The sequence below is a fragment of the Thamnophis elegans genome, chromosome 6 (genome assembly GCF_009769535.1).
Source record: "Thamnophis elegans isolate rThaEle1 chromosome 6, rThaEle1.pri, whole genome shotgun sequence".
NCBI classification, from domain to species: Eukaryota; Metazoa; Chordata; class Lepidosauria; order Squamata; family Colubridae; genus Thamnophis; species Thamnophis elegans.
The window spans coordinates 26,266,928-26,293,669 of NC_045546.1; the positions used below are offsets into that span (position 1 = coordinate 26,266,928).

Sequence of the window (26,742 nt, forward strand, 5' to 3'; positions counted from 1 at the left end):
CAACCCATTTGGTGCTGCCCATTTGTCGCCATGGCCTGTTTGCAGCAGTCCATTCACCGCCGTTTGCCGCAGCCCGTTTGCCACCACCACCACGGTCCATTTGCCACTGCTGCTCCACGTACTAGAACAGCTGATCGGCTCCATACCTACCCCGTCTCCACACCGCAATATTCACTGTATAAGATGCACAGACATTCCCACCCACTTTTTGAAGGGGGGGGGAGTGTGTCTTATATTCTGAAAAATACGGTATATGTTAAAATCTGAACACACTAAAACATCTTTAAAAATTGCTAAAATTCTTGTCTGTAACTTAAAAATTAACACTAACTAAATCTGTATCACAAGAGGAGAGAATGGAAGACCTGAAGAAGGTCTTCTCCTTCTTTTACTGGTAAATGGATAAACTGACTCCCCTGATACTGAGATGAACTTTCAAGCATAGCTTTAGCTCACTGACAGAACTCATATTTTGCTGAAAATCTCAGTTCTATCCTTGTAATACAGGAAAGTTAAGAAACACTGGTTTGTTTCTTTCAAGGTTAATAATTTGGTACATTTAGCTTAATATTATTAACCAATGTTATACTCCTGTATAAAATAGCTTCATAAGTTCCCATTCCTATCACTTGTATTCTATTTAGGGCAGTTGTCTTTATAAAGGCCAAGAAAATCTTTTGCTTTGCTCTTTCCTTAACAAAGGTGTCAATATATCCATTTATATGCAGCCATGATCAAAGCCAGTTGTTCCCTTAAGCGGCTAACTGCCTCTCTTGGAGCCACAAAGAACTGTAGAAGGACAAAGAACCATGGAGGGCAAATGCTGTGGATTATATCCAAAAACAGTTTGGGAGCAAGTTAAGCCAGTGAAGGGACACCGAAGGTTGATAAACTCAAATTCTGAAAATAGTGGAATAGAGATCAGGCTAATTGTCATGTTCATACAATAAATAGCAGAATAAATACTCTTCTCCATCTGCCCATTTGATTCCCTTCATGAGGAGACAATGTTGGATGAATAGGAATGTCCAATAAGTGGAAGAGGGATATATACTGGGAGCTGCAATCTGAGATCACTGTGTAGTTTCCAGAGCAGATGGTAGCCTCTTACACAGAATAAAATGAGTCATCTTGATAAACAGATACACTATCACTAGAATGGTTGTAAAACCATAACACTTCTGGGAGAACAGTAATAAATTCCAGAGAAAATGTGTCCCATGATGCATCAGGAAAAGGAAGCACTAGAGCAGTGATGGCTAACTGCCCAAACCCCCAAATGCAATGCATGTGCGGCCCCCATACGTGCGCCCCCTGCACGTACCCCACCCCCCGCGCATGCATGGCAGAGAGTAGAGGACCAGCTGGTTGGCAGGGGGCACGCACGCATGCTCGGCAGAACTGAACTGGGGCGACGGCTCGTCTGCACACAGAGTGCGTGCTGGTGCCACCTATGGCACACGTGCCATAGGCGAACCATCACACCACTAAAGCAAACAAGCCATCTTAGCTAAGAAAGCCTGGGCCCAATGTCTGGCAGACAAAATCTTTTGGATTAATTCGGAGTTGGCTATCTGCTTCTTGGAGGTGGTGTTTTCTGCCTTGAATGAGGTGGTGGTATGCCCGCACCTCAAAAGGTTTTCACTGAACCGGACTATCCTGGATAATTGTAATTAAGGCTCCAACCTTCATTTTCCAAGAAAAAATTGTTGAGAAAATGGCTGCAGCATCAGAGGATCCTAGAAGATACAGATTATTTAAATCCTTTGCCATCTGGTTACAGATTGAGGCCTAGTACTAAATTGGCACTGGACATGTTTGTTAATGACTTCTCAAAATATAGGATGGACGGTAGAGCATCTATCCTAGTTCTACTTGATCTCTTGATAGCTTTCAATACTATTTAGCATAGTATTGTGAAATGCCTGTGGGATTATGAATGAGGGCCTAAGGTGTCCCAGTTTTCTCTTCTTTCTCTATAGTCAGATTCAGTTGATATTGGTGGGACAGAGACAGACCCTGATCATAGGCCCTTCTTGTGTGTAGCAGCTCAAACTCACTGATATCAGTTCTGATAAACATCTGCCTGATGCTATTGGGTGAGGTCATCCATTGATTTAGGATCTGGTCTCATCAGTATGCTGATGTATCCCAATCCCAAGTAATGCTGTCAAGATCTTGCCCTGTTGGTGGTTGGAGAATTCAGAATTGGATTAGGCCCAATTTTGACAAGACTTAGCAGTTGTGCTCTTTGGACCTCCAAATAATGGGAGCTTGCCTCATCACACAGCAGCATTTGAGTTCTCAAACGCAGGCCGATTGTCAACCCAACATCCTAACTACGTGAGCCACCATGCAGCTTGCTCTAGAGCACGAAGAAATGTAACAGTTTACATTGTACATAAACATATATTAAATCTTTTATTTTTAATTCACAGGCCTGAAAAGTCTTATTTCAGGTGAAGTCAAATGTAATCTCTTACCTTCATCATAAGTTCTGTGAAGTCTTTTCTCAAGTTCTGCTACTGTATTGTTCATTTCAAATATGGAGAGTTCTAACATTTCTCTGTATTAGAGAAAGCACGTATGGCAATTACAAATCCTAATGTTATATGAAAATGACATAAATGTTCGTAATATAAATTATGTATATGGCATCTGCCGGATTCTATTACTTATAAAAGTACCATCAGATACTCTCTCAAGACTAATTAAGGTCTATAAAATTGTGAGCAGATGTCATGACAAACATATTCTTCCCCCAGCATTTGTTGAATAGAGAGATTCAGTATTAAGCTAGTTAAATAGATGGATGATCTGAATTGGTCCTACTATGCAAAATGACATTTAAAACTCTGCAAGTGACCAAAGGGTTCCAGAGCTTTCCCCCCAGAACTGTGTCCTAATATATTACTCATGTTCTATTATGGTATTTAAAACACATTTAACAATGAAGTGAGAGGTAACAATATCTCCATACCTAGCCAGGACTATTAAGAGCATTTATAAAAAGCCTTTCAATGCTTCCCTTTAATGTTCTGAACCTGATGGGTACCCAAAGCAAAAAAACTGAGAACCACTCATTTATACATCATTATTCTTGTCTGCTAAGCAGAAGACTCAAAAAAGTCACAGGAAATTACCTGTCACAGCAGTGATAAAGGGACTTACAGGGATGAATCAGCCTCTCCCTCCTCAAGGCTGCAGTGAAGACTTCTAAAATACTGGTATATTCAAATCCATCTTTGATCTGATCTAATTGTATTCCTTCCCATGGCTTGCAACAGTTGTGAAAATAAAAACTAGCTCTGCCACTGCAAATACCTCTCCTCGTGCATTTTCCCTTTGCAAGGTGTTGCTAGCATAGTAAAAGGCATCGTAAAGCTTTCTTCACTCTGGTCTGAATTGTGTGCATCCTATTAGCATATGACTAAATAGTGTGGGAAAGAAAATTGGTCTAGATCAGAGGCTCCCAACCTTTTGTGTACCAGGGATCAATTCTGTGGAAAGAGGTTTCTCCATGGAGTGGAGGGGTTAAGGTTTCACATGCTGCCTGCATCTCACAAATGGGGCTTCACTTGTTTGTGTGGCCCAGTTTCTGTCATGCCCGGTACCGGTCCATGGACCAGGAGTTGGGGACCCCTGGTCTAGATGAGACAATATCCAATCAAACATAGATCTCATGATATGGCCCAGATAGCTAGGACTACCACTTAGCAGCTAAGGAGAGGAAGAAATTAATATGTCCATACACCACTTACAGCTAAAATCTACAGTGAGCCACAGGTGGTAAATAAGTGAAGTACAGCTTTTTATATTTTTAAAAATCCAATAAAACATTAAAACACATTAAAGCTGTGACAATGAGATTTATTGGAAGAGAAGAGAGCTTCAGCCTTTTCAGCTGGCCCAGATTCCTGTTTGCCATCTGTGATTACTAGGAGGAGGAAAAGCTCTCCACTGCTGAATTGTAGGCTGATCAACAGGGCAAGAGAAAAAGGGGGAAGATGGCATGGCTTCCTCTCCAATCACAGCTGTAGTTTTCAAAATTAGATGAAAAGACAGTGACTTATCCATGTCATTTTGCCATGTCATCTTCCCAAGATCTTATGAAATAGCCTCATATTATACAGATAGGATATCTGTATATGATATCCTATCTGGATTGCAGGATAGCTTAAGAGCCATCTTACTTTTTATTATGTTCCATAAATTTAATATAAATGTGTAGCTTAAGTCCAGTCATTAAGATAGGCCATGGGTGTAAATATATTCAGGTAATGCAGATAAATACACTCAGAAAGTCCCAGATTCAAATCTTTTTTGCTATAAATTCAAGAACAGTTCTTAGCCCCGCAGGGCTCTGGCAACCGAGATAAAACACGACGCTTTTATCAAGTGGCCTAACTTGCAACTTTTAAATATTCTTGCAACGTATTAGGAATATCGTCACAACTTTTAAACACGTTATTCTGCACGTATAGCTGCAGCTCTAGGAGAACTCTTCCAGAACGGGTAAGTGCATAGGGCGCGGCAATTAAAAAATAAATAAATAAATCTCTTCCCATTGGAATAAGGCAGTTTTCTCTGGCGTCCCTTTGGGTTGGCATCAGCCCCCATCCCTCCACCCCCTTTCCGGGTGCTTATGCGTCATCCGCATCAGACATCCGCAGCGCTGCCGTGGCGAGTGGACTCACTTCATTTGCTTCTCCTGAGTCAATTCTAGCTCTGCGCCTTCGAAGTCCAGCTCTGGGCTGGGAGCGCCTCCTTCCCCCATGGCTTCCTACACGCGCGCAGCTGCCCCCGCGCGTCCTCATTGCCTTGGAGAGCAAGGCAGGGGAGGCGCGGGGAAAGGCGGGGAAGAGCGACAGCTCCGGTCACGTGGCAGGGGTTTTCGAACACTCCCGTCTCCCGCGACGGCACAATGCTGAGCTCCCGCCTTGTGGCGCTAAGGAAAGGGGGATGGTATGGAGCAGGGTGGATCTCTTGTTTCTTGGGGAAGGGAGCGCGCACTACCGGATTTTGCGGGGCGCGGGGGCAGTTCTAAAGTTCCCATGGCAACTATCTCGACGATACGACGAATTGGCGTCTATTGCTGAGGTTTTAAATGGGGAACGACCGAAGGAAAGAAGTTGCAAAGCGGTCTGGAAAACGGACTAAAGCAGGGGGCAACCTTGTCAACTTTTAAGACTTGTGGACTGCAACTCCCAGAATTCCTCAACCGGCAAACCTGGCTGAGGAATTCTGGGAGTTGCAGTCTTAAAGTTGACAAGGTTGGAGCCCTGGACTAAAGAAAATTATGTCTGGAGTCGCTACCCACTTCGTTTCGACCTTGTTACTACTAGCAGTGCAGAAATATTTTGCTGGTACCATTTCCAGGGATGTTGCTTGAACTTCCTATAGCCGTGGGCTCTTCTGGGGATCTCCCATTAAAGGATTCCTTAGGGCCGACCCTGCTTTGTTTTTTTTTTTTTTTACGAAATCAGCCAACCTCAGTTAAGTGCTTCTAGTTTATTGCAACATTCAGGTGTTGGCTATTGGAAACTAACCGGGATTGCCTTGCTTTATATTTGAAGGTAATCCGACTAGATATCCCACCTCTATTGACCATATAAGGAAATTAATAAAACTATCTCAGAAGGTGATAAGAGTTACATGAATGTGGTCACCAAGACTTGAGATCCATTCATATGTATCTATAGGCACATGCTAATAGAAATACTTCTATCAGGAAAGGAAGGTATGAGCAGATAATACAGGTCAACAATAGCCATCCTTCTTTATAAGATATCCATTATGTCCATCATATAACAAAAATTTAAAAATAAAACCATTAAAAGAAATTTTAAAAAAAACCAAGGGGAAAAAGACTCTATGGACCGCTAGATAGCAATAGCAGTTAGACTTATATACCGCTTCATAGGGCTTTCAGCCCTCTCTAAGCAGTTTACAGAGTCAGCATATCGCCCCCACAGTCTGGGTCCTCATTTTACCCACTTCTGAAGGATGAGTCAACCCTGAGCCAGTGAGATTTGAACAGCTGAACTGCAGATAAGTCAGCTGAAGTGGCTGCAGTACAGCACTCTAACCACTGCACCACCTCGGCTCTTAGATCTTTTTCTGCCATCAGTTTTGTTTTTTAAGAGGGCCTTCTGAACTAAGACAATTCAACTATATTACAACAAATTCTTGCCCAGCAACCTGATGCAATGAAAAACAAGCCTTGTGTTTCTGCAGCTGTTTTGTCAATTAAGACATCAAGCAAACATAAGAACAGTTTCATTAGCAATCATTTGGTATGGATAACATCCAGATACCAAATTTCCTTATTTTTATCCAATGCTAAATGTAGAATAATCACTAATCCCTGTTTGGCACAAGATGTTTTTCAAACTGAATACCCAGATTATTGCTATTTTGTACTTATACTTTGCACATGTTCATTGCTTTTGGTCCATTTTTTTTAAACCTGCAAGAGCAACATAACAGATCATTCTGCCTCTCAACTTACAATCATTGATTAGTCTATACTACATTCTTCATTTAGAGACCACAGTAACCAGTGGTCTTCAAAGTGAGTGACCACTTGCAAACGCAATGCTAATAAATGATTAAAAATACTTTGGATCAATTTGTGCATTACATACTTGACAACACTTCCAGAGTGATAGTAATGTTGACATAGATGACCAAGCAAGATTTAACTGAATGAAATGGCAGCCACCGGTGTTCTTTGCAGTGTCTTTTCAGTCATATGTTCATTTAGCTATTTTGCTTAATGATCTAACTTGAATTTGGTCACTAAACAAAGAATGAGTGTATTTAAATAAAAACAAAGACAGCCAAAATATGCATCTTAAGTTTATTTCTTATTTTAAATTCCTAAGTCATTTCAAGTGTTTAGCTTCTTAACTAGTGAACGTGCTATCTTTTTGCTATGCATTTGTCCACCACTATTCCATATCAAAATCAGAAGTGACCTCTAAAAATTGGAAATTCTACATTAATAGCAACTGCTTTTTTCATATTAAAGAGAAGAAAATGTAAATGTCTAACAGAAAATGAATTTCATTCTCCTACAAGGCAACAAGATATATTTCTGAATACAGACCCCTCAATAAAATAATTTATAATAAATGATTTTACAATAAATATTGAGTACAAAGCTTTTTCTTCCTCCACAAATGGACCCTTACTTTTTTTTAGCAGAAATCTTTTTTCATAGAATTCAACATCATATTTTGCCAACAAAAAATAGTTAATAATTTTGCCATCTATTCCAGTTAAAACTGGGATTTCATAAAGCTGGTTTAAACTAAACTAAATTGAATTAATAACAATATTAACACTATCTTTGGTTTCTCTAGAATTGGAATTGGTGTTGATAGCTTATCAAGAATTTGCTAGCAATCAATTGTTTATGTAATATAGTTCAAATATATACTCTACCTAGTCAAATCAGGTACAGTTGCAGTAACTGTTGAATAAGATTCAGAGAAAAAATAAAGTAGAAGCTGTTAAAACAGTACATATCAAACTAAGTTCTAATAATCCATTTTACAGTTTAAAAAGCAGCCTTGTTTTCTTGTGCAAGTTAAATGCTATTGCAAATTTAATTTTCATTTAAATTGGCCTTCTGCAACCTGATGCTCTCTATATGTGTTAAAGTACCATGTTAGCTAGAAGTTAATTTCACATACGGAAATCACTGGGCTAGAAGAGGCTACAATACTGGAATTATGGGAAGAGAAATAATTTTTAGAAAAGGTTGATCTTCAAGTTTGATAAATCAAGTCCAGATGTTTAAGATTATAAAAATACCAAATCTGTTAATTCTTTTCATTTAAATATATATTAAGGCTTCTGGCAATTCAGTTGCACAGATTTAGTGTTCATCCTTTTTCTCTCTCTTTTCTAGAGCTTTATTTTCATCTTTTTCGGTAATCTTATAATCATCCAGGACTGCGTGGCCTGTTTCCTTTGCAGTTTTCTTGACCATAGCTTTGATTCCAATATGGTCGATATTAAAAGCTGTTACACCAACATTGATGGCAGAACTGACAGCATTATTTGTAGCTTGGCCAGCATCATTCCCGTACCTAAGAAGCAAAATGTTAAGACTTAATTTTTGGCTCAGTACAATTACTGTTTTATACATATTCCCGTGTGCTGCACATTGTTAATCATTAACTGAAAAAACTTAAGAATATAGGAATTGGATTTCCAATTGCATGGGGGGGGGGAGCCCAAAGCAGTTGCCTTGCATAGAGTTCCTGGGTGTGGTGGGGCTTTTTGGTGTGCCATGCCCCAGGAGCTTTTTGTAAAGAGGCATTTTTGTGTACTGGGGCTGCTTTGGGCTCTTTTTTGTCACAGCTAGCCCTGCAGCCAATCCAAGCATGTCTCATCAACAGCAAGAGTTGATGAGACATGAAAGCATCTAGGACAACCTGAAAGGCATCTAGGACAATGGACCACATAGCAACAGGGGTCTTACAGTGCAAGGTGTCAAGAGAAACTGTGGCTATATGGCTGTAACTTTCCAGGCTGTGCAGTTCTGGGGCTGCTTGCCTCCCCACAAAGCAGGATGCATGGCAGCCACATGGCAGAAATGGAGGAGGGGAGATAAGCAGGTGGGGGAAGTTGGAAACAATCCCTTACTTTACTAAGACTCAGGGCTGGTAAGGATTAAGCCTGGAATGGCTTAATTTTGGGATGAGTATTCGCTTAACAAACCATGATTCTGTTAATAACGACAACCGGGATGACAGGATTGCAGTCAGTAAGTGATCCTGTCATGTGACATTTGCTTTATGACCACCATTGTTTCAGCAATGGAAAGCCCTGTCCCAATTGTGGCTGTAAATTAAGGAATGTAGGTGACAACAGTTCTATTTCGGATATGGGTTTATCCTTTGTTCACTTGATTTATTTGAAATATGTATTTAGAAGATAAACATGATGGCTTTTATATATTTTTTGTAACTATGACTATTCTTGTGACTTCGTTAAAGATAAATTTCAGATGTAAGTATATTATTTTAATCTTTAACTGTTATGTTTTATGATAAACATAAACACTATATGTAACCGTTTTTTTTCTGGTTGATCATGCTAGAACTTATTACCCTATTTTCCACTGAAATATCATTTAAAGTAATGCAAATTTGAATAATGTGATCATTTCATAGGATTAAATGTACAAATCAAGACCCACTTGTGCTGAGAAAATAAGAATACCTCACATAATTTGCCACACACAGCCTATCAGATATATTTCCCTAGTGAGCTAGTAAACTAAATAGTCAATATACCCAAAGAGCAACAATAACTCTTTCCAATTCGATGGCCGTGAAATGATGCAACTTTAAAGCTGGTGGAGTATTACCAACATTGAATTCAAGTGTGCATAAAAGCCACTAGCATGAGATTATAGGCATCAATGGAGCTGTCGGGATGATGCCAGCAACACTGAAACATATTGCAGTGCCAACCATGTGACTTACATACATACAATCTCCCTTCGGGGTACAGCATGAAAGCCTACATGCTGTAAGCCTAAAAATACTTTGTCATTTTCATGTCATTGCAGTTATGTTGGATGTTTGTGATTAAGCAGAATAAAACAGAGAAACATCTAGACAGCCTGTTCACTAAAGCCAGTGGAAGCACATGACTGATCTTGCCCAATTTAAAAAATGAGCCAAGTCACAATAGGCTTGTGTTTGGGTGGGAGGCCATCAGAAAAGCTCTTGGTTGTTAAATTAGACTGTGAGGTTCAAAATACATCCCAGAAGGCAATGCAACCATTTGCATTCCTGAATTATTGGTAAGAAATGATAGGAATGTGTCCATCTAGCCATCGGGAATCCAGCTTAACTCTAGGGAGTTGTCTTTCCGCTTTAAAGCAGCTGCACACTGGTGAGTGGCCGGCAAGCAAGCAAAACCAAACACACATATACTGCCCGTGGAAAAATTGTCTTCTACAAAACTGGTCCCTAGTGCCAAAAATGTAGATAACTGCTGCTCTATAACATATTAAGTAGAAAGGCTCTACTAAAGGATTGCTGTTTTGGTCCATGTTACTTTTGGCATAGCAGAAAAGAAAAATATCTGGGGACAGGGAGATTCCTCAGCAACAAACCTTTTTTTTTTTTAAACTTATGCCTTATTTTTATATAATTGAGTAAACTATACATTTATATCACAATAATGTACAATTAAGCAATAGACACAAAGTACTTTTATGCAATTGTTATTCCCTAACACCGAGTTATTATTTATGCAGAAGAAGAAAAAACATACTTGTACTTGACTGTCTGAACTGTTTCTGTAGATACATTTTTAGCAATGCATTTTGCAGCAGATTCCAAACCCTGCCATATTGTTGAAAACCCTGCAAAAATAAGTAGAGCCAGAAGATAACTAATATATAAAAAATTAGCTTAAAATGCATTGACAGATAGTTATTTAATTTGGTTACCTTGAACTCCACTTGCTGCTACAACTAGAGCACCATCCAAAGTTGATTTTCCATCTTTGTCTTTCTTAAGGGATTCTGGAACCAGTTTGCTTCCGTGTTTCTTCACATGAGGGGCTAACTCTCTGCCAACACAACTTGCCACAGAACAAACACCTTCAACTAAAACAGAAAGCACTATTGAAGTTGACATTTTTGATAGATACATTCTGTACTCTGTTTAACCAAGCCTTATAAACACATTTTGCCTGATGTTTCTTCCAATGATTTTATTCATCAGAAACAGCAATAGAAATGTAACATTTCATCATTTTTATATAATGCTTATATTGTGTAATTCATGGGTGAATAGGTGGCAATCTAAATTTTCTAAAATAAATTAAAATATAACAATTTCAAGAGATATTCATCGCCTTTGATTTATAATGCAACTCAGAAAACGTAGGCTTCTGAAAGGGATATCATCTATCTTAAAAAGGCATTTTCAGTAGAAAATATTAGTTTGATTTTAAACCATTGCAGTTTATCTAGTTTCATTATGTACAGAGATCATATTTGGACATGTAGTTGATGACAAGACCAAGTCACAGTCAAAATAGACTGAATTATTTGAACTGCTCAGACCTGCTTGTAAAATAAGGGACTTCAACTTCTACCAAGATGTGCACCGTTATGAATTATAGGAGTTAAAGCTCAATATATCTAGAGAACACCAGAGAAACGTAGTCAACATAATTTGAACTATAACAAATTGAGGGGAAGTTTTCTTAGATGAAAAAACATAGATTACTAGAAGCTATGCTGAAGTTTAGCACTTCTGTCAATAGAGCAAATTACTTAAAAATTGATGGTAAGATTTTACTATATAATTGATGGTTATCCCCATCATATTACACTATGATGTTTAATCATGTTTGGTTAAAAGTTGACCATGCATGTACACTTCCATAAGCTATAAAGTAAGTGTACTAAAGTGCACTCTGTCAAAGCTCCTTTTGAGCCTATGAAACCATCCAGACTGGGTAGGACATGTCTGGTTTATGGATTAAAGGGCAAATTACCAGCAGCTCAAGGTTTTTTTCACACTCAAAGAACATCCTGCTCAAAATTAGGGACCTGGACCTACTTATTCTACATAGTATGGGTTTCAAAAAAGTGATCACATCATTTATTTGAGGAGAATGAACATGCGCTAAGATATGCCTAGTGATATGTTTGTAAACAAGCATAAAATGGTTTGAGATAATTATTAATGAAGTTATAAATGTCTAATTTCTCAGTGAAAGCTCCCATGATAGTCACATGGTAGTCACCTCTGGTCCAATGGTCTTAACTCTTTTTTCTTAATATTTATAAAAAGGAAAGGAAAAAAAAAATCTGAAACTACAAAACGTAAGAAACTATAGACCATGCTAAGCAACTCAGGACTTTCCCAAGGAAACTGGGTTTCCATATCTTACCCAAGAATTGACTGACTTTGACTGCTCCTCCTGTAGCTTGCCTTGCCACTTGCAGTCCCTTTGCTACAGTTGGATTGACCTCCATAGGTTTTTCTTCTGGGTGAATGTGTTCTCTTAATTTAGAGGCTCCTTTTTGGATTGCTTTTCCAGTATACTCTGCTCCTTTGACCAGACCCCAGCTCAACCAGGATGCTCCTTCATGGAAACATATCAAACAGTATTTATGAAGTAATATTAGCAAGAATTCACCCTCAGGACAAAATTTTGTTCCTGTTAACTGTAATCAAAGCTTTTATTATTCAAATTGCAATGCTAGGAGATTCATATAGTCAGAAGACTTCTCTTCCCCCACATGGTCTCAAGACCAGTCAAGAAATCTCTCTGTAAAATGAATATAGGCATTGGATTGTTTCTAAGTTATGGTACATAATAGGTGAATCGGCGACTCCTAGACGTCTGACTGAACATCTTCTAAGTGAATATCTTGGTTTAGATTACCATTTGATTTTTAGTCACTGAATAGTCAGGGAATTAGGCTGTTAGGATCTGGATGGGGGTAAACAAACTCGTGCTCAATCCCGACAAGACTGAGTGGCTATGGGTATTCCCCCCGAAGGACAGCCCAGATAGTCCATCCTTGATCTTGGGGGGCGAAAACGTACACCCCCTCAGAGAGGGCACGCAATTTGGGGGTCCTCCTGGATTCACAGCTGACACTGGAACATCATCTGTTGGCTGTGACCAGGGGAGCCTTTGCCCAGAATCGCCTGGTGCACCAATTGCGGCCCTACTTAGATCGGGAGGCACTCCAAACTTTCACTCATGCCCTAGTCACCTCAAGGCTGGATTACTGCAACGCGCTCTACATGGGGCTACCCTTGAAAAGTGTTCAGAGACTGCAACTAGTCCAAAATGCAGCTGCGCGAGCGATATTGGATGTACCTAGGTACACCCATGTTACACCTATCCTCCGTGAGCTGCACTGGCTACCCATTGGTCTCCGGACGCAATTCAAGGTGTTGATTATTACCTTTAAAACCCTACATGGCTTAGGACCAGCATACCTGCGAGACCGCCTACTGCCACACTCCTCCCAGCGGCCGGTAAGATCCCACAGGGTTGGCCTCCTTCAGATGCTGTCAGCCAGACAATGTTGGCTGGCGGCTCCCCGGAGGAGAGCTTTCTCTGTGGCTGCCCCAACCCTTTGGAATGAACTAGCCCCAGAAATCCGGGCCTCACTCACTCTCTTGGCCTTCAGAAAAGCTGTCAAGATCTGGCTTTTCCGGCAGGCCTGGGGCTGTTGACCTCATTGTTGAGGTCCAGCCCCGATTGAAATGAATGTATTTGTGTCGTTTTAACTTGTCTTATTTTATTTTTACTTCTTTTATTTTCTTTCTCTTCCCTTCTGTAAGCTGCCCAGAGTCCTTTGGGATTGGGCGGCCTATAAATAACATTAAACTTACAAACTTACAAACTTTACAGGTAGTCCTCGACCTACAACCACAATTGAGCTCAAAATTTTTGTTGTTAAGTGAAATATTTGTAAGTGAACTTTACCACTTTTTATGATCTCCTTTAACACAGTTGTTAAGGGAATCACTGCAGTTGTTAAACTAGTAACACAGTTGTTAAGTGATTGTGGGTTCCCCATTGACTTTGGTTGTCAGAAAGGCACAATAGGTGATCACGTGACCCCAGGGTACTGCAACTGTCATAAATATGAGTCAGTTGCCAAGCATCCAATTTTTGATCACGTGACTATGGAGACATTGCAATAATAAAAAGTGTGAGAAACGGTCATAAATCACTTTTTCAGTGTTGTTGTAACTTTGAACAGTCACTAAATGAAGTGTTGTAAATCAAGGACTTACCTGTACTTGTTACTTTTTAAAACAATTTTTGTTGCCTATCCGAAAACATTTTAAGAACCACATTTTAAAACAAGAACTTACCAGTACAGGTATTTCCATTACTAAGTATTGCAGTTATAAAACACGATGTCACATGATCACATTCCTTAGCAAAATAAACCCAGAAGATTTTGAGCGGTGTGCAAACAGAGGCCTTGGCTGGGCACAAGAGATGCTCTGGTTGCACCAGTATGAAAGAAGACCATGGCCAGTACAGCAGTAGTAGGTGGTGCAGCAGAGGTGTAAGGCCAGGCTGGGAAAGTAGCTGGCAGCAGTTGGCAAGTGGGTGGCCAAAAGGTCATAAATGCAGGTGTGTCTGAGTGGGTCTGAAATTTGTTCATATGACCACAGAGGTGCTGCAACAGCTAAAACTACCAGGACTGATTGTAAGTCCCTTACTATAGCACTGTTGTAACTTTGAGTGATTGCTGAACAAATGGATGTTAAGGGAAGATTACCTATGCTAAACCTCTGCTAACTCCCTTCTAGTCACACTAGTATGTTAAATACTAGCCACACTAGTATGTTAAATTCATACCTGGCTTTCAACTAATGAAAATTAGCCCAGGTCAATTTTTAGGGAAGGTTTTCATACTACACACTAATTTTCCTTCAGCCAAATATTTAAGCTATTAAAGAAAGCAGTTGTAACCTATGTTTTCAAATCCATTAAAATAAATATTATTATAAAATGATAGATATTTTCACCATCTAGATGTCACTCTGGAACTGAAGTACTAAACTGGAAGCCAACTATTCAGTTTTTAAATATATCTATTGATTTTAAAAAAAACATTTGCACTAATGTAACTAATAATGAACACAAATTATGTTTGACTGCAATTTCTGTTTACAGGATTATAATATGGTTTTACTAAAAATTGGATTTATTCAACTGTTTATTAGCTATGATAATTTTAGTCATAAACTTAAGCATCAGTGCAGATTTACTCAAGCTAATACCATATGGATGCAGAGAGATTATAACTTCCATAAGACTCAGCCATACTTGGAAATTTGCAACATACAGTATCTAAAGACTGGTGTCTTCTGCAAAGTCTGAGAATACCTGATAAGATGCCATGAGCTATTTTCTCACTCCATTCAGGTAATTCATGATCTCTGTCTTCAGGCACTGGCTGAATACGTACAGTCTGCCCAAGGTTGATCACATCACTTGAAGCTTCAGCAGGCTAATATGTGAAATTAATATGCACAAAAATAAAAACAACAGAAAACCAAAGAAACACAGTTATATATTAAATTAGCTGAAAATCATGCCATCCTACAGAGAATTTACTTTGTGACCAAAACATTTTCTGATTCGCAATATGTAGTATTATACATTTTAGAGTTATTACTGAATTTGATAAAGGATTGCATAACAGGGTTGCATATTTAAAAAATCTTTCTCTTCTTAATAATTTGAGCATTAACCTTTGATAAACTTTACAAGTTTTGTAACCTTCTCATTGATAATATGCTTAAATATTCTTTAAAAAATAATGTTTCTCAGAGTTGCTAGACAGCTACACTGCATTCTTGATCACATAATTCTACATTATCATGATAAGGAATTTTACTTAAAATGTTTTATATAATATGCTGATAAAGCCAAAACAGTAAAATTCTTGAATTTAAATCTTTATAGATCTGATACTCGTTAGAACAGGGATTCTACACAAAGAGATTTCCTCTAGAAATCTTGATTTGGAAGGTTACTAAGTTATTTATGACTTCCTATTTATTTTGCCCTAATGGACGCTACATGATCGAACCTCCTTATTCAACATGTTTAATGAGAAGACTTGTTGGAAGTTCTAGTTCAATAACTTCTGGAGGCTCACCTACTCTCCAGCTTTCTTTTAATTAATTTCAATTGGGAGCATTTAAAACAGCATATCTTGCATTTGTTTACTAATTGCTTTACATTTATTTGTACTTAATTAGGTACCATGGAAAGGTTACATAGAAAGTATTCTTTCAGTTTAAAGAAACTCACTATTATTTCATTCAGTGCTCTATTTGTCCTTAAAAATTGCAATCCTTTGTTCAACTGTTCAAAATTGAAAGATGATATTTTGGGTTTTCCCCACGCCACCCCCAGAGTAAGACTAAGAAGGGTCAATGAACTTCTATGTATTGTTCTGTTCTCACAAACAAAATAAAAGCGTTCATTGTATTTATTCTGGGTTTTTCTCATACTGGCACAGCCAGAAATAAGACAAATACAATCATGTGATAGTTAGATGGCCCCTTTTGTCAAAGAAGTTACCAGCTGTACAATTTGGATTGAGAACTAGACATAAAAATGTCTAGGTAAATTAATGTCAACATTAAGAAGGTGAGATAAAATGTGGAACCATTATCACTGCTATAATCAATTAAGTCTCCCAAGATGCTATATTATTTCTCATCAATATCTCAATATCAATGAGTATATGCATCATAATGCAAATTCCAAAACATTTATCTTGTACATTCTTTAAATAATTTCACATTCACAGAATATAGCTATTTAATAAATGCTGGATTGATATCATTCTCTATGGATCATTATTAGTTAGCATATATGCTTATTGATTAGAAATGGCCTTTAGGGAAAAGGAATGAAATGCAAGTAACTAATCTATATTAATGATTAATCCTCAGTAAATTAACTAAATGTGAAACAGAAAGAGGTATTGGGTAAGCCAGATCAGTGTTTTCTTATGCCACAAAGGTGTAGCTAAAAAGGCATATTGTTTTTAAAAACATTTTATTAGTTGGTCATTCAGAATTTATTAGTTATAGTATTCTTTTTTCTTTCATAAACATTATAGTAACTGAAAAATAATGTAATGTTAAATCTGATAATAGTTTGAAAATTGAATCATCTGACTAGGATTGTTAATGGATAAAATTTACAAGATCATTTTTTTTAAAAAAGGGGGACATTTTCCTTCTTATCAAAAATAATTGCTAATCCATTTTCTGTATATTTTTTAAAAAATTGGAGCTGCTTTTAAATATGAATCATTGCAGGAAAGTGGCTTAAGAAATTCACACAACCTGCTAAACTAAAAATAAAACATCTATATTTAAATATAACATAATTTGTGAATTAGACTCCTAATATACACTCTTAGGCAGTGAAGGATGGAAGAGGAAGTAGGCATAAAACTCCACTGATAGATCTGAGAAGATTACAGTATTGTATACTGTAAAAAAACAAAGACTGATGACCTCAGGTCACATACCGTGATAAACGATACATGATTTATAACTTAAAACTCTCTATGATTTTAGCAAGTGACTTATACAACATATTCCTCAGCATTTGGTGAACAAACTGGATTTCCTTATTGATAAGGCTCCAATTTGTGCAAATTGGAAGAAAAGTTTCCAACTCCATCTCCTTGCATACAGGTTCCCCACAGGACTGTGTCTTGAATCCACTACTATTCACCTGTTCACCATGACTGCTGTGTCAAATCTGCTACAAATCATATCGTGAAGTATGAAGATAATACAGCAGTGGTGTGTCTTATCTGGGATGACAATGGAGACGGGTATAGGGAAAAGGGGGGAAGTTCTGGTGGACTGGTGCAATAAAAGTAACCTGGTTCTAAATGTTAATAAAACAAAGGAGATCATTGTAGATTTTAGAAAGAGCCGGCATAGTCATACTCCACTCAGTATCAAGGATGAAACTGCAGAAGTGGTCAACACTATTAAGTATCTGGGGGTGCAGATAACTAACAATCTGAACTGGTCTCGCCACACATCATCCTTAGTGAAGCACACAAACCAACATCTGCATTTCCTGTGTCAGATGAGAAGAGCACATCCTTCTCCTTCTGTCCTGGCCACTTTTTACAAAGGCACGATTGAGAGCATTTAATAACTGCATCACTGTTTGGTTTGGTGACAGCAGTGCATGTACATATCGAAATAGGTGTTTTTTCTCCATGTCATAAATATATGTGAGTATATGCATTATTTTATTTATTTAGTCATGTTTATGTACTGTATATTAGAGGTGTATGCATTAAAATTTCATTTTAATGTACACCGATTAATATACAAAGTGTCAATAAAGTTATTCTAAGTCTATCAAGCTTAAAAATCTATTTATGTTTGGGTTTACATATTGTATATAATATTTTATCAGTCATCATTAATAGTGCCACCTCTCCATAAGTTTTATTATAGTATTTAAAGTTAGATATAGTTTGGATCTACATTCTATATTCATTGAAAGTGTCTCTACTATATTCTACCTAAGAATTTAGGTCCTTCTCATTATTTTCAACATTCAACTGTTATATTCAATTGTTGTCCAGTTCTACTCTCAGACATCTTTTAGCATGTGTCTTTCTAAACATGGCAAACACACACTGATTGCCAAATCACCATTCTCCAAATTCCCCCCCTCTTTTTTTACATATATCTAATATTTAGCGGTTCAATAAAATTGGCTCACGAAATAACTTTTTTTGTGACATACATGTTCTACAATAAATAAATATTGCACATTGCAAAATAAAGGCAATTTGTAAAACTTTGCCACCACCATTAAATCATAGTCCTCAAATTTACCTTAGTTCCAAGATCTGATATCTGTTTTAACATATCCTCAAAAAGCTCTTTGTAAGACCTTTGGCATCCTGATGGAAACCCTACTCCCTCATGGGATCTTGGAGCCTGCAGTACCATATTAAGGACATCAACAGTTTGAAGGCTCAACAAAGAATCCATTCTGCATTCTTTCACAGTAACAGTGTATAATACCCTTACAAAATTATCCTTTTTAAATGAGATGCATGCAAGTGAATTCAGACATTAATAAAGATCCCAACTTATTTTTATACTATGAGATCAAGAAAAATTCAGATTTTAGAACCAGAATGCCACCCAAGGGGAATAATAAGCAAATAAAAGTTAGAGAAAAAAAATAAACTGTAATTAAACCAACTATTGTTTACTATAGATTTCCAAAGAAGAATGTAGTTTCATATTTAAAGATTATCACTTTAATCAATAAGGTATGGCAATAATTATCTGCTTTTATATACATCTTAGATGATTATCTCTTCTATTACCATTAGCTAAATTTTCTACCATTCTACCACTTCTAATTTTTCATTTCATTTCATGAATGGGTTAAATAAATTATATCTTCATAATCTTATAATGAAATATCTGGTTTAAAAGAATGTTCTTTAAAATATCTGCAACAGATTTTGCTTACTCTTTGCTCTATTATAAACAACTGGTCAACTATTCCCATCATTTTTGTTGTAAATAGTGTCTTCCTCAATCTACCTGAAGGGTTTTTTGAATGAGGGAGGAAGGGAAACATAAATAATTTAATTATGCAAAATGCCTAATTCTGCTATCCTACTCATAATTAAATCCATAACCAAAATCAATAAAAGGTCAATAATTTTAAAAGGCTGCAACAGATGTTTTAAAATGTCAAATTATAGAATAGAACCAATACTCTCCCATAATATAGCTGTGTTTTCTTAGAAATCACTTTGCCACGTTCATGTCAACTGGGATGCTATAGAACTGAGGTAAGTATACAGAAATGCTTGTTCAACAACACACATGCTGGGTGATATGAGTAGAAATTCCAGTGAACTGTTTAAAGATCTGTGAACGGCTGCATGAAATAAGTGTTTACCTGTATTCTAAGGTCAGTCATCTGCTTCAATAGATCTTCAAATAGTTCTCGGTCAGCGAGTGGAAGTTCTGAAGACAACACTACTCCTACATAGGATCCTGATACCTGTGACATCATATCAGGGAACATATAGACTCCTGACTGGCATGAGAGAACAGGAGACTGGCCGCACATAAGAGGATATATCCAGTCACAAACCTGGAAGAGAGAAAGCCAAATAGATTGAGTATTTAATGAACAAAATACAAAGATATTCAGTGTTTAATTTAAAAAATCAACATAATAAAGAAATCTGAAACTTGCATGGCTCCTTTTTTAGAAGGTCTTCGTTGTGCGGGACCAGGGATTACACTTATAAGGCTATTTTCAGAACTATATTTGTATAGCTTTCAGTGTATGAAATGGTCCCCAAAAACACTTAACCAATTATAATTGTGCCCCGTGTCCTAGATATTATCCCCAAATATTGACTTTAGCATTTAATTATACACATAACCTTCTGTGCAACTGATATAGACTGTCTTAATATGTACTAGAGAATCTTTAAAAGGCAGGCTTTTCTAGCAGAGGCTTAACAAAAAGCGAGCATTGTATGATAATGGTTTTTGTTAAAGCCAGTGAAATGTATACACAGGATATGGTCTGGGGTTACAGGGTAGTGGTCTGGTTCATATCAAGTCATATTAAGTAGCCCTTGAGATGACACATATTCTTTAACAGTAGCTTTCCAGCACTTCCTCACTAGACATGGAAAGCTGACTTCAGCTTTGACTTACAGCTAGCTAAACAGATTTTTCATGGCTTCCAGAGGATTGACATTCCTTAGATTGTCTGATGAAGATGGAAGTTCAAAGTAAAACATATGCTGAAGGGAGATCACAGGTTGTAAAGAATGGAGCAAATTTATCAATGAAAGTGTAATAGCAAGTCCAGATAAAGATAAACCTCAACATAAGAACAAGTAATAGATTCAGTTGCATGTATGGGTCTCATAAATGCCTATTAGTCTACACATGAAGTTTGCTTTGGCCTTTACTATTACCTTACTTAAAAAAGAAACCTTAGGAATCACATTTCAATGTGGAACATCCAAAAGTCTTGGAATGAATATAGTTTGAAAACAATTATTTCCTAAATCACAAGTAGAACAACTTTGGCCTCCCCAAAACTGCTGGCACTTCATCCAGACAGTCTTTCTAATAGCTTGGGAAGACTATAAACTAAGCACAAAGAGAGCAGGAATTACCTGAAGGAAAGCTGGAGGGCGATTGTGGGCTGTTGCAACATCTGTATCCAAAAACTTTACAATGCGAAGATATCCAGGATATGAGGGAGCGCTAACTTGTCCATCAGGGGAGACATAGAAAATCTGCACACCATGGGGAATGAGGATTAATTCATCAGCATCTACTCCAAAATTATCAACAGGAGGCGGCTGGTTACATTTTCTATAGTAATCCTCTCCAACAGATGAGAATTCCCCAGATTCTGTCCCATAAGACACAGTATAGTGGCCATCAGTGGCCTCTGGAGTATAAGCAGGAGGTGCTTCATTGGGCTTCATTGAAGTTGATGGACTCAGTGCAGCCATTTGCCCTTGACTTGTGGATCCAATATTTCCATAGCTTGAGAGTGGTTGAGGGGGTGATGTCAATGAACTGGGCACCGGAGGCCTCTCAGGCTTTTCTTTGGATGGAATTGTTGGATATAATTTGGGCATCTCTGTATTGGAGCTAATGGCAGTGGTATTTGCTTGGGAAATTTCATCTAAAAGTCTCAAACGAGCAGTAACGTTTTCTAAAGTTTCTCTCATCTTTTGCTGCATTTGCCTAACAGGCACAGCAAGGCTCTTGGTGCCTTCAAGACCTTCTGATGGAATACGAACACCTTTGCTTAAGTGGGTAAGCCCCTGCCTATAATAATTCTTTGCTGCTTCTATTTGACCCAATTCATCTGCATTCAATGCTTTATTAATAAACACAAAAGCTTTCTTGTACTCATCTTCAATTGCTCTTGCATTTTCATTTTCTTGCATAGCTGAATCCTGACCTGGATCCATTATTGCACACTGAAACATAGAATAAATTAAGTGGAGACACTGAACAGAAGAGAATACATCAGTGGAAAGTATCTAAATCCAAATCTTAAAGTGAAATCAGCTATACATTCATATACACAAAGAACGTTAATGTTAGATAACATCTTAAAAGGATATCAAACAGTATTAATATTAAATAGTTTTCCTTGTCTTCGAGTCTGGAGAATTTGGAGTCCCTCAGATATTGCTCAAATTTAATAATCCAGCCATCAGGAGCAAAGGTGACCAATTCAAGAACATTACTCAGCAACAATTGGAGAGCTATAAAGTCTGCATTCCTTATCTGCAGCATCATTTATTTAATCAGTGTATAGCAGGGGTGTGATTTCATTGAGGGCTGCATCAGGGCTGTGGTTGATTTCGGGAGGGGGGACTGGGTGGGCGTGGTCATCTTGACACCACTACCCAAACTGCTGGCATGTTTCCTCTTCGCACTGGGTAAACCAGGCCGAAGCAACGCTGGCCCGATGTTTCCCCTTTGCACTGGGTAGATCGGGCCGAAGAAATACAGGCAGACCAGGTCGAAGTGACATGGGTAGACCGGTGCCAAAGTGATGCAGGCCAGCCCCTTACATTTCCCAGGACAGCCTTGCAGGCTGGATCCATCCACATCGTGGACCGAACTTGGCCTGTGGCCTTGAGTTTGACACATGATGTATAGGTTGCCTTAGTCTGAACAGTAACTCTAAGCATCTTGCAAAGCTTATATAATTAGGATTTAAACAACGAAATAAGAGCAAAGCATAAATAATAAGGATTTAAACAATGAGAAGATAAATTAAGCATATAATGGAATTCCATCAGTCAAGGAATTTCGGCTGGTGGAGTCCAGGAGAAGGGCCTTCTCTGCCATGTCACCTGTCCTTTGGAATATCTTACCCCTTGAGGTGGGATTAACTCCTACCCTTCTGACCTTCCATAAGGGCCTGAAGACCTGACTCTGCCAGATGGGGCTCCAAGAGGGGAGCAACACACTAGATGTTGTTGATGAATTAAGAGGCAATCCCACTTCCCCCACCCAATCCCGCTTCCTCTCTCCCCATCTTTCTTTTGTGACTCCCCAGAGTCACTTCGAAACAAGATGGGCGACAAAACAATTTAATAAATAAAAATAAGTAAAAATAAAATAATATTATTGTTGGGGGATTACAAAACTGATTAAACACTATTAAATGTAGTTCAACAAATGGGTTGCTAAATTACACTGTCCCAGGCACTGTTTCAAAAAGGCTTCAAAGCTGTCCAAAAATACCAAAGGTTCAGGGCCACACAAACTTCAGGGCAGGACTATCTATAGACAAGGCACATCTCCAAGGTCCTGTTACTTTCAATATCAGAATCTGGAAAACTTGGAATAAGTTTTACCAAGCTGATTTCTTCCCAATGTTGCAGATTTCCAATTCACTTATCAAATTTTTATGTAATTCTGACCCGATGCAAGAAAGATAGAAATGAAGGTCCCCTCAAGTAAAACCACCTCCTGAAATTATCCAGGTTTCTCAAGATACTAAGTTAACAGAGAAATAAAAAATTATTTGTTATTGGCCTATGAACTCGGATATCTGAGCATTTGCTTTTTCAGCAGCTCTTCCAAACTAACAGACTTTTTAACACCAGTCCTTGCCAATGTCAATAGAAAATTATACACTTCAACATCCTATCATCTGGAATTCCAGCTTCCAGATAAGCCTAGTTCAAAAATACATTCATTATGAATATGAAATTAACTTCTGATTAAAGGAAAATGGAGTGCTCATTAACTGCATCTGAATCAAAGTAAACCAACTATAATCTTCCAACATGGTCAGTTTTACATACCTCCAAAAATCTAGTCTTAGATATCATCTAAAGATAGTTTATATAATGTGACAGACACAACTAATATAGAATTCCAACGATAAAGTATTTTATTTTATGGGGGAAAACAACAACACCTAATAACTTACTTTTCTAAGTGCAGAAAGATTGATCTCATTCATTGAGGAGAGCAATAACATTTAAACTTCTCAAACTGTAGATTAAATTTACACAGTTCTGCAGTTCATTTTACATTTAATGTTTTACATTTTGGCTTTAAAAGAGAAAACAATGGTCATTAATATGTCCATAGGCTAATTTAAACTGAACAACATTTATTTAGAAGAATGTCCACAATCTGCTTATTACAGGCTACAGCCTTATTTCGGGAATCACTAATCTTAGTTATCTCCTTTACAGTTAAGAGAAATCATAGTCACTATTCGTGACTATATCTCATTTGCTCATTCCTCTTGGACAATTACTGTTATTGGATGGTATGAAATCTCAGTGCAATTACATAAATGGTTCATACCTGTTAATTCTTTTTACTGAATAAATCACAATTATGTTCAGATAATATGCTACGCCTGGAAATAGGCAGTATAATTGTTCATACAGCCAAACATGACTGCTCTTCAGTATCAAATGGCATTATCCATTACCTTAAAAGTCACAATTTCTGGGGTTCTCTATGAATTCTACCAAATGCTTCCAGAGGTCAATATAAGCCAATGTTTTTGCTTATAAGTCACAAAAACTAGTTTTACATAGGATGCATAAATCCATATTGTGGATTAATTCTGATTTAGACATTCTGAGCTTAAATCTTTTCTAGGAAATGAGTTATTTCAAAATGTATCATGGTATGACTGGTGCAATGAAAATATTTCCTAGAAATAATAGTTAGGTTTGTTGTGTTTTGGGACTAAAAATGCCTCTGACTACAGTCTCAATTCAACATTCTGACAACAGCAAACATCAGCAATGCACTTAAGGAAGGAAATATCCTAGTCATGACATTATGTATAATTTAACTAACTTCAGATTCAAGTTACAAAGTTCTGCCTCAACTATCAGTATTCTAATCTATGAGAATCTACAACCATTAGACCGAATGGCTTGAGCTGGAGCAGATATGCCATAGTTTACCTGACTAATCCCGGATGGCTATAATTCTACATCCTGTGTGCAGAATTGCCTGTGTTCACACCCAACATCTGAAACCATGACTTATAAATTGCTGAGCCAAAACCAGATCGTGGTTTAGCAAAAAGACCATACTAAAACTATGTGACTTAGTCTGGTTGAGCAAATTGTACAAATAGGGCCATTACAGTTTGTTTACTTTCCATGATCATTCTGGGTCCACATCACTAGCTTTGCAAGATATTTTATCAGTTTACTGCTGAGTAGGGACTACTTAGATGGTTACAGCTCATTTTTGCACATACTTAATAGAGCATGTTCCGCTACCCACGATTTATGGAGGCCTGGCATGAGTAAATTCTCCCAGTTCTGATTTATTCTGAGAATTATACAACGTAAAAGCTGGAACAACTCTTAAGAGATTATTTAGGAGCTAAATAAATTTTAGGTCAATCCTCTGGCCACTAGTGGGCAACTAAGATTAAACAATGACTTACCTATGATTAACCCAATTTTAACAAGAGCTAGATCTACAATCTGAGATATAGCATGTCCCGGTATGACCTAAAGTTTTTCACTTGAAGTCTGAAGGGGCGCATACTCCTGAAATCCTATGAACAATTCACCTAGACATAAGTACCCCCTGTGCAAATTCACATAAACATAAATACCCCCTGTGCACAATTCACCTAGAAATAAGTGCCCCCTATGCATAATTCACCTAGACATGAGTACTTCCTATGCACAATTCACCTATACATAGGTTCCACGTGCAAATTCACTTAGACATAATTGTTGCTGAACCCTGTGGGAACCAGCTGGTAAATGTTACTGGTTTGAAGTTAAACACCACTGAACCAATCTGAACACAGAGAATCAAGCTCCAAAGTAGTTATTTGAATGCATCAATTAATTAAAAATAAAACAACGCAACCTTCTTTCAACGATGGGAAGTGAGGTTTCAGACTTCAACGCTGTTTTGAATTATTCAATACTCACGACTTGCGTAACCAGCCAAGGAACTAACGCAAAACCTCCCGCAAGTCCAGAGCAACCCACGAGAAGGTTTGTTTTATTTTATTTTTATTTAGCTAGACTCGACCTTGAGATTTTCAGTATTCTTCCTGCCAACCCTGCACCGACCGCAGGGCCTCTACGCGCCTGCGGTCCACAGGTCACTTCCAGCGCCGCAACAGCGCATCCCGGCTGAGCCGATAGGACTGGCGTTGGGGACGGCAAGACGTCGCGAGTGGCTAATGAAACTTTCACCCAGGGCAACGCTCCTTCTCTCACTTCTCCCACCGGCCGTCTCCGTCCCACGGCTTCCCCTTTTCACTCACCCGCAACTCCCCCGGGCTTCTGCCGCAGAAACACCTGTCCACTCCAAGCCCCGCTCCGGGCTGCTGCTTCAGCTGTTGGGGCCGCGGCCCATGCGGCGTCACGTGAGCGGCTGCCGTCAGCCGCCCGTCACCAGATCGGCCTTTCTTCAAGCTAGAAGCTTCTGGTTCGCTTCGGTGCCTTTTTGGCCGCCAGGGGGAGCTGCTGCCGCCGCTCCTCCTCCTAAAACCGCCCCCGCTGTAATTACCGTAATTGTAAAATCTAATGGTCTTTCCGCTTCGTTAGAGTAAAGTTATGGTTTTCTTTCGGAAAAGAAATGGGAGTCGTGGTTTCCTTTCGCTTTGGAGCACTGGGAATTGTACTTTTAAGGAAAGTGTCCTATTTACCCTTTTTAATATATGATTCCCGTCCAGGGGTTTGGGGTGTTAACTGCCGTTACTGGCTGGGAGACTAAGGGGAATTGAGATCCAAGTTTATCTTGGGCTAGGGGTTGTGTATGGATCTCCCTTACCTGCTGATCTGACTGCAACTGAAATTAGTTTTGTGCCTTGTGTTTTTCCCCCCCATCCATCACAGTATGGAAAACTCCCGCTGAAGAACAAGAGGCCAGGCTGAAACACAAGATCTTGTGCCCAAAAAGATTGTACTTTAAAGAATGGTAGGACTGATAAGAACCAGTTTGGGGTACTGGTTAAGGCATTAGAGTAAAAATTGGGAGACTGCGTCCTAGTCCTGCCCTAGGCACAAAACCAGCCAGTCACTTTCTCTCATTTGAACAGAAGAAGAAAAAAAGTATTGTGAGAAGCTGCAATAGTTTTGTTTTAAGGAAATGAAATTGCTGC

At 38.3% G+C, this 26,742-nt stretch overlaps 2 protein-coding genes across 4 annotated transcripts in view; both read right to left on the reverse strand.

The window, feature by feature from the left end:
- The window catches only part of LOC116510429 (coiled-coil domain-containing protein 169-like), a 35,373-nt gene extending 30,390 nt beyond the window's left edge, over window positions 1–4,983 (reverse strand). Inside the window, exons 1-2 of the mRNA XM_032219990.1 lie at window positions 4,698–4,983; window positions 2,484–2,566 (exon numbers count right to left, since the gene is read on the reverse strand). Of these exons, the coding sequence (XP_032075881.1) occupies window positions 2,484–2,566; window positions 4,698–4,777 (163 nt within the window). The 5' untranslated portion in view covers window positions 4,778–4,983. The remainder of the gene's footprint in view (window positions 1–2,483; window positions 2,567–4,697) is intronic.
- Window positions 4,984–6,848: 1,865 nt separating this feature from the next.
- On the reverse strand, window positions 6,849–26,066 carry SPART (spartin). 3 transcript variants are annotated; one of them, XM_032219442.1, is made up of 9 exons: window positions 25,903–26,066; window positions 20,765–21,586; window positions 19,519–19,716; window positions 18,429–18,533; window positions 14,917–15,040; window positions 11,938–12,132; window positions 10,481–10,639; window positions 10,303–10,393; window positions 6,849–8,099 (listed from the first exon to the last, which is right to left on the reverse strand). In XM_032219442.1, exons 2-9 carry the CDS (start codon window positions 21,575–21,577, stop codon window positions 7,886–7,888), a joined length of 1,899 nt encoding a protein of 632 aa, XP_032075333.1. In that variant the 5' UTR covers window positions 21,578–21,586; window positions 25,903–26,066; the 3' UTR covers window positions 6,849–7,885. The 3 variants fall into 3 exon arrangements, with proteins under 3 accessions (XP_032075333.1, XP_032075334.1, XP_032075335.1); XM_032219443.1 differs by lacking the exon at window positions 18,429–18,533; XM_032219444.1 differs by lacking the exon at window positions 10,303–10,393 and having other exon boundaries at window positions 7,988–8,099.
- Between the last annotated feature and the right edge of the window lie 676 nt (window positions 26,067–26,742).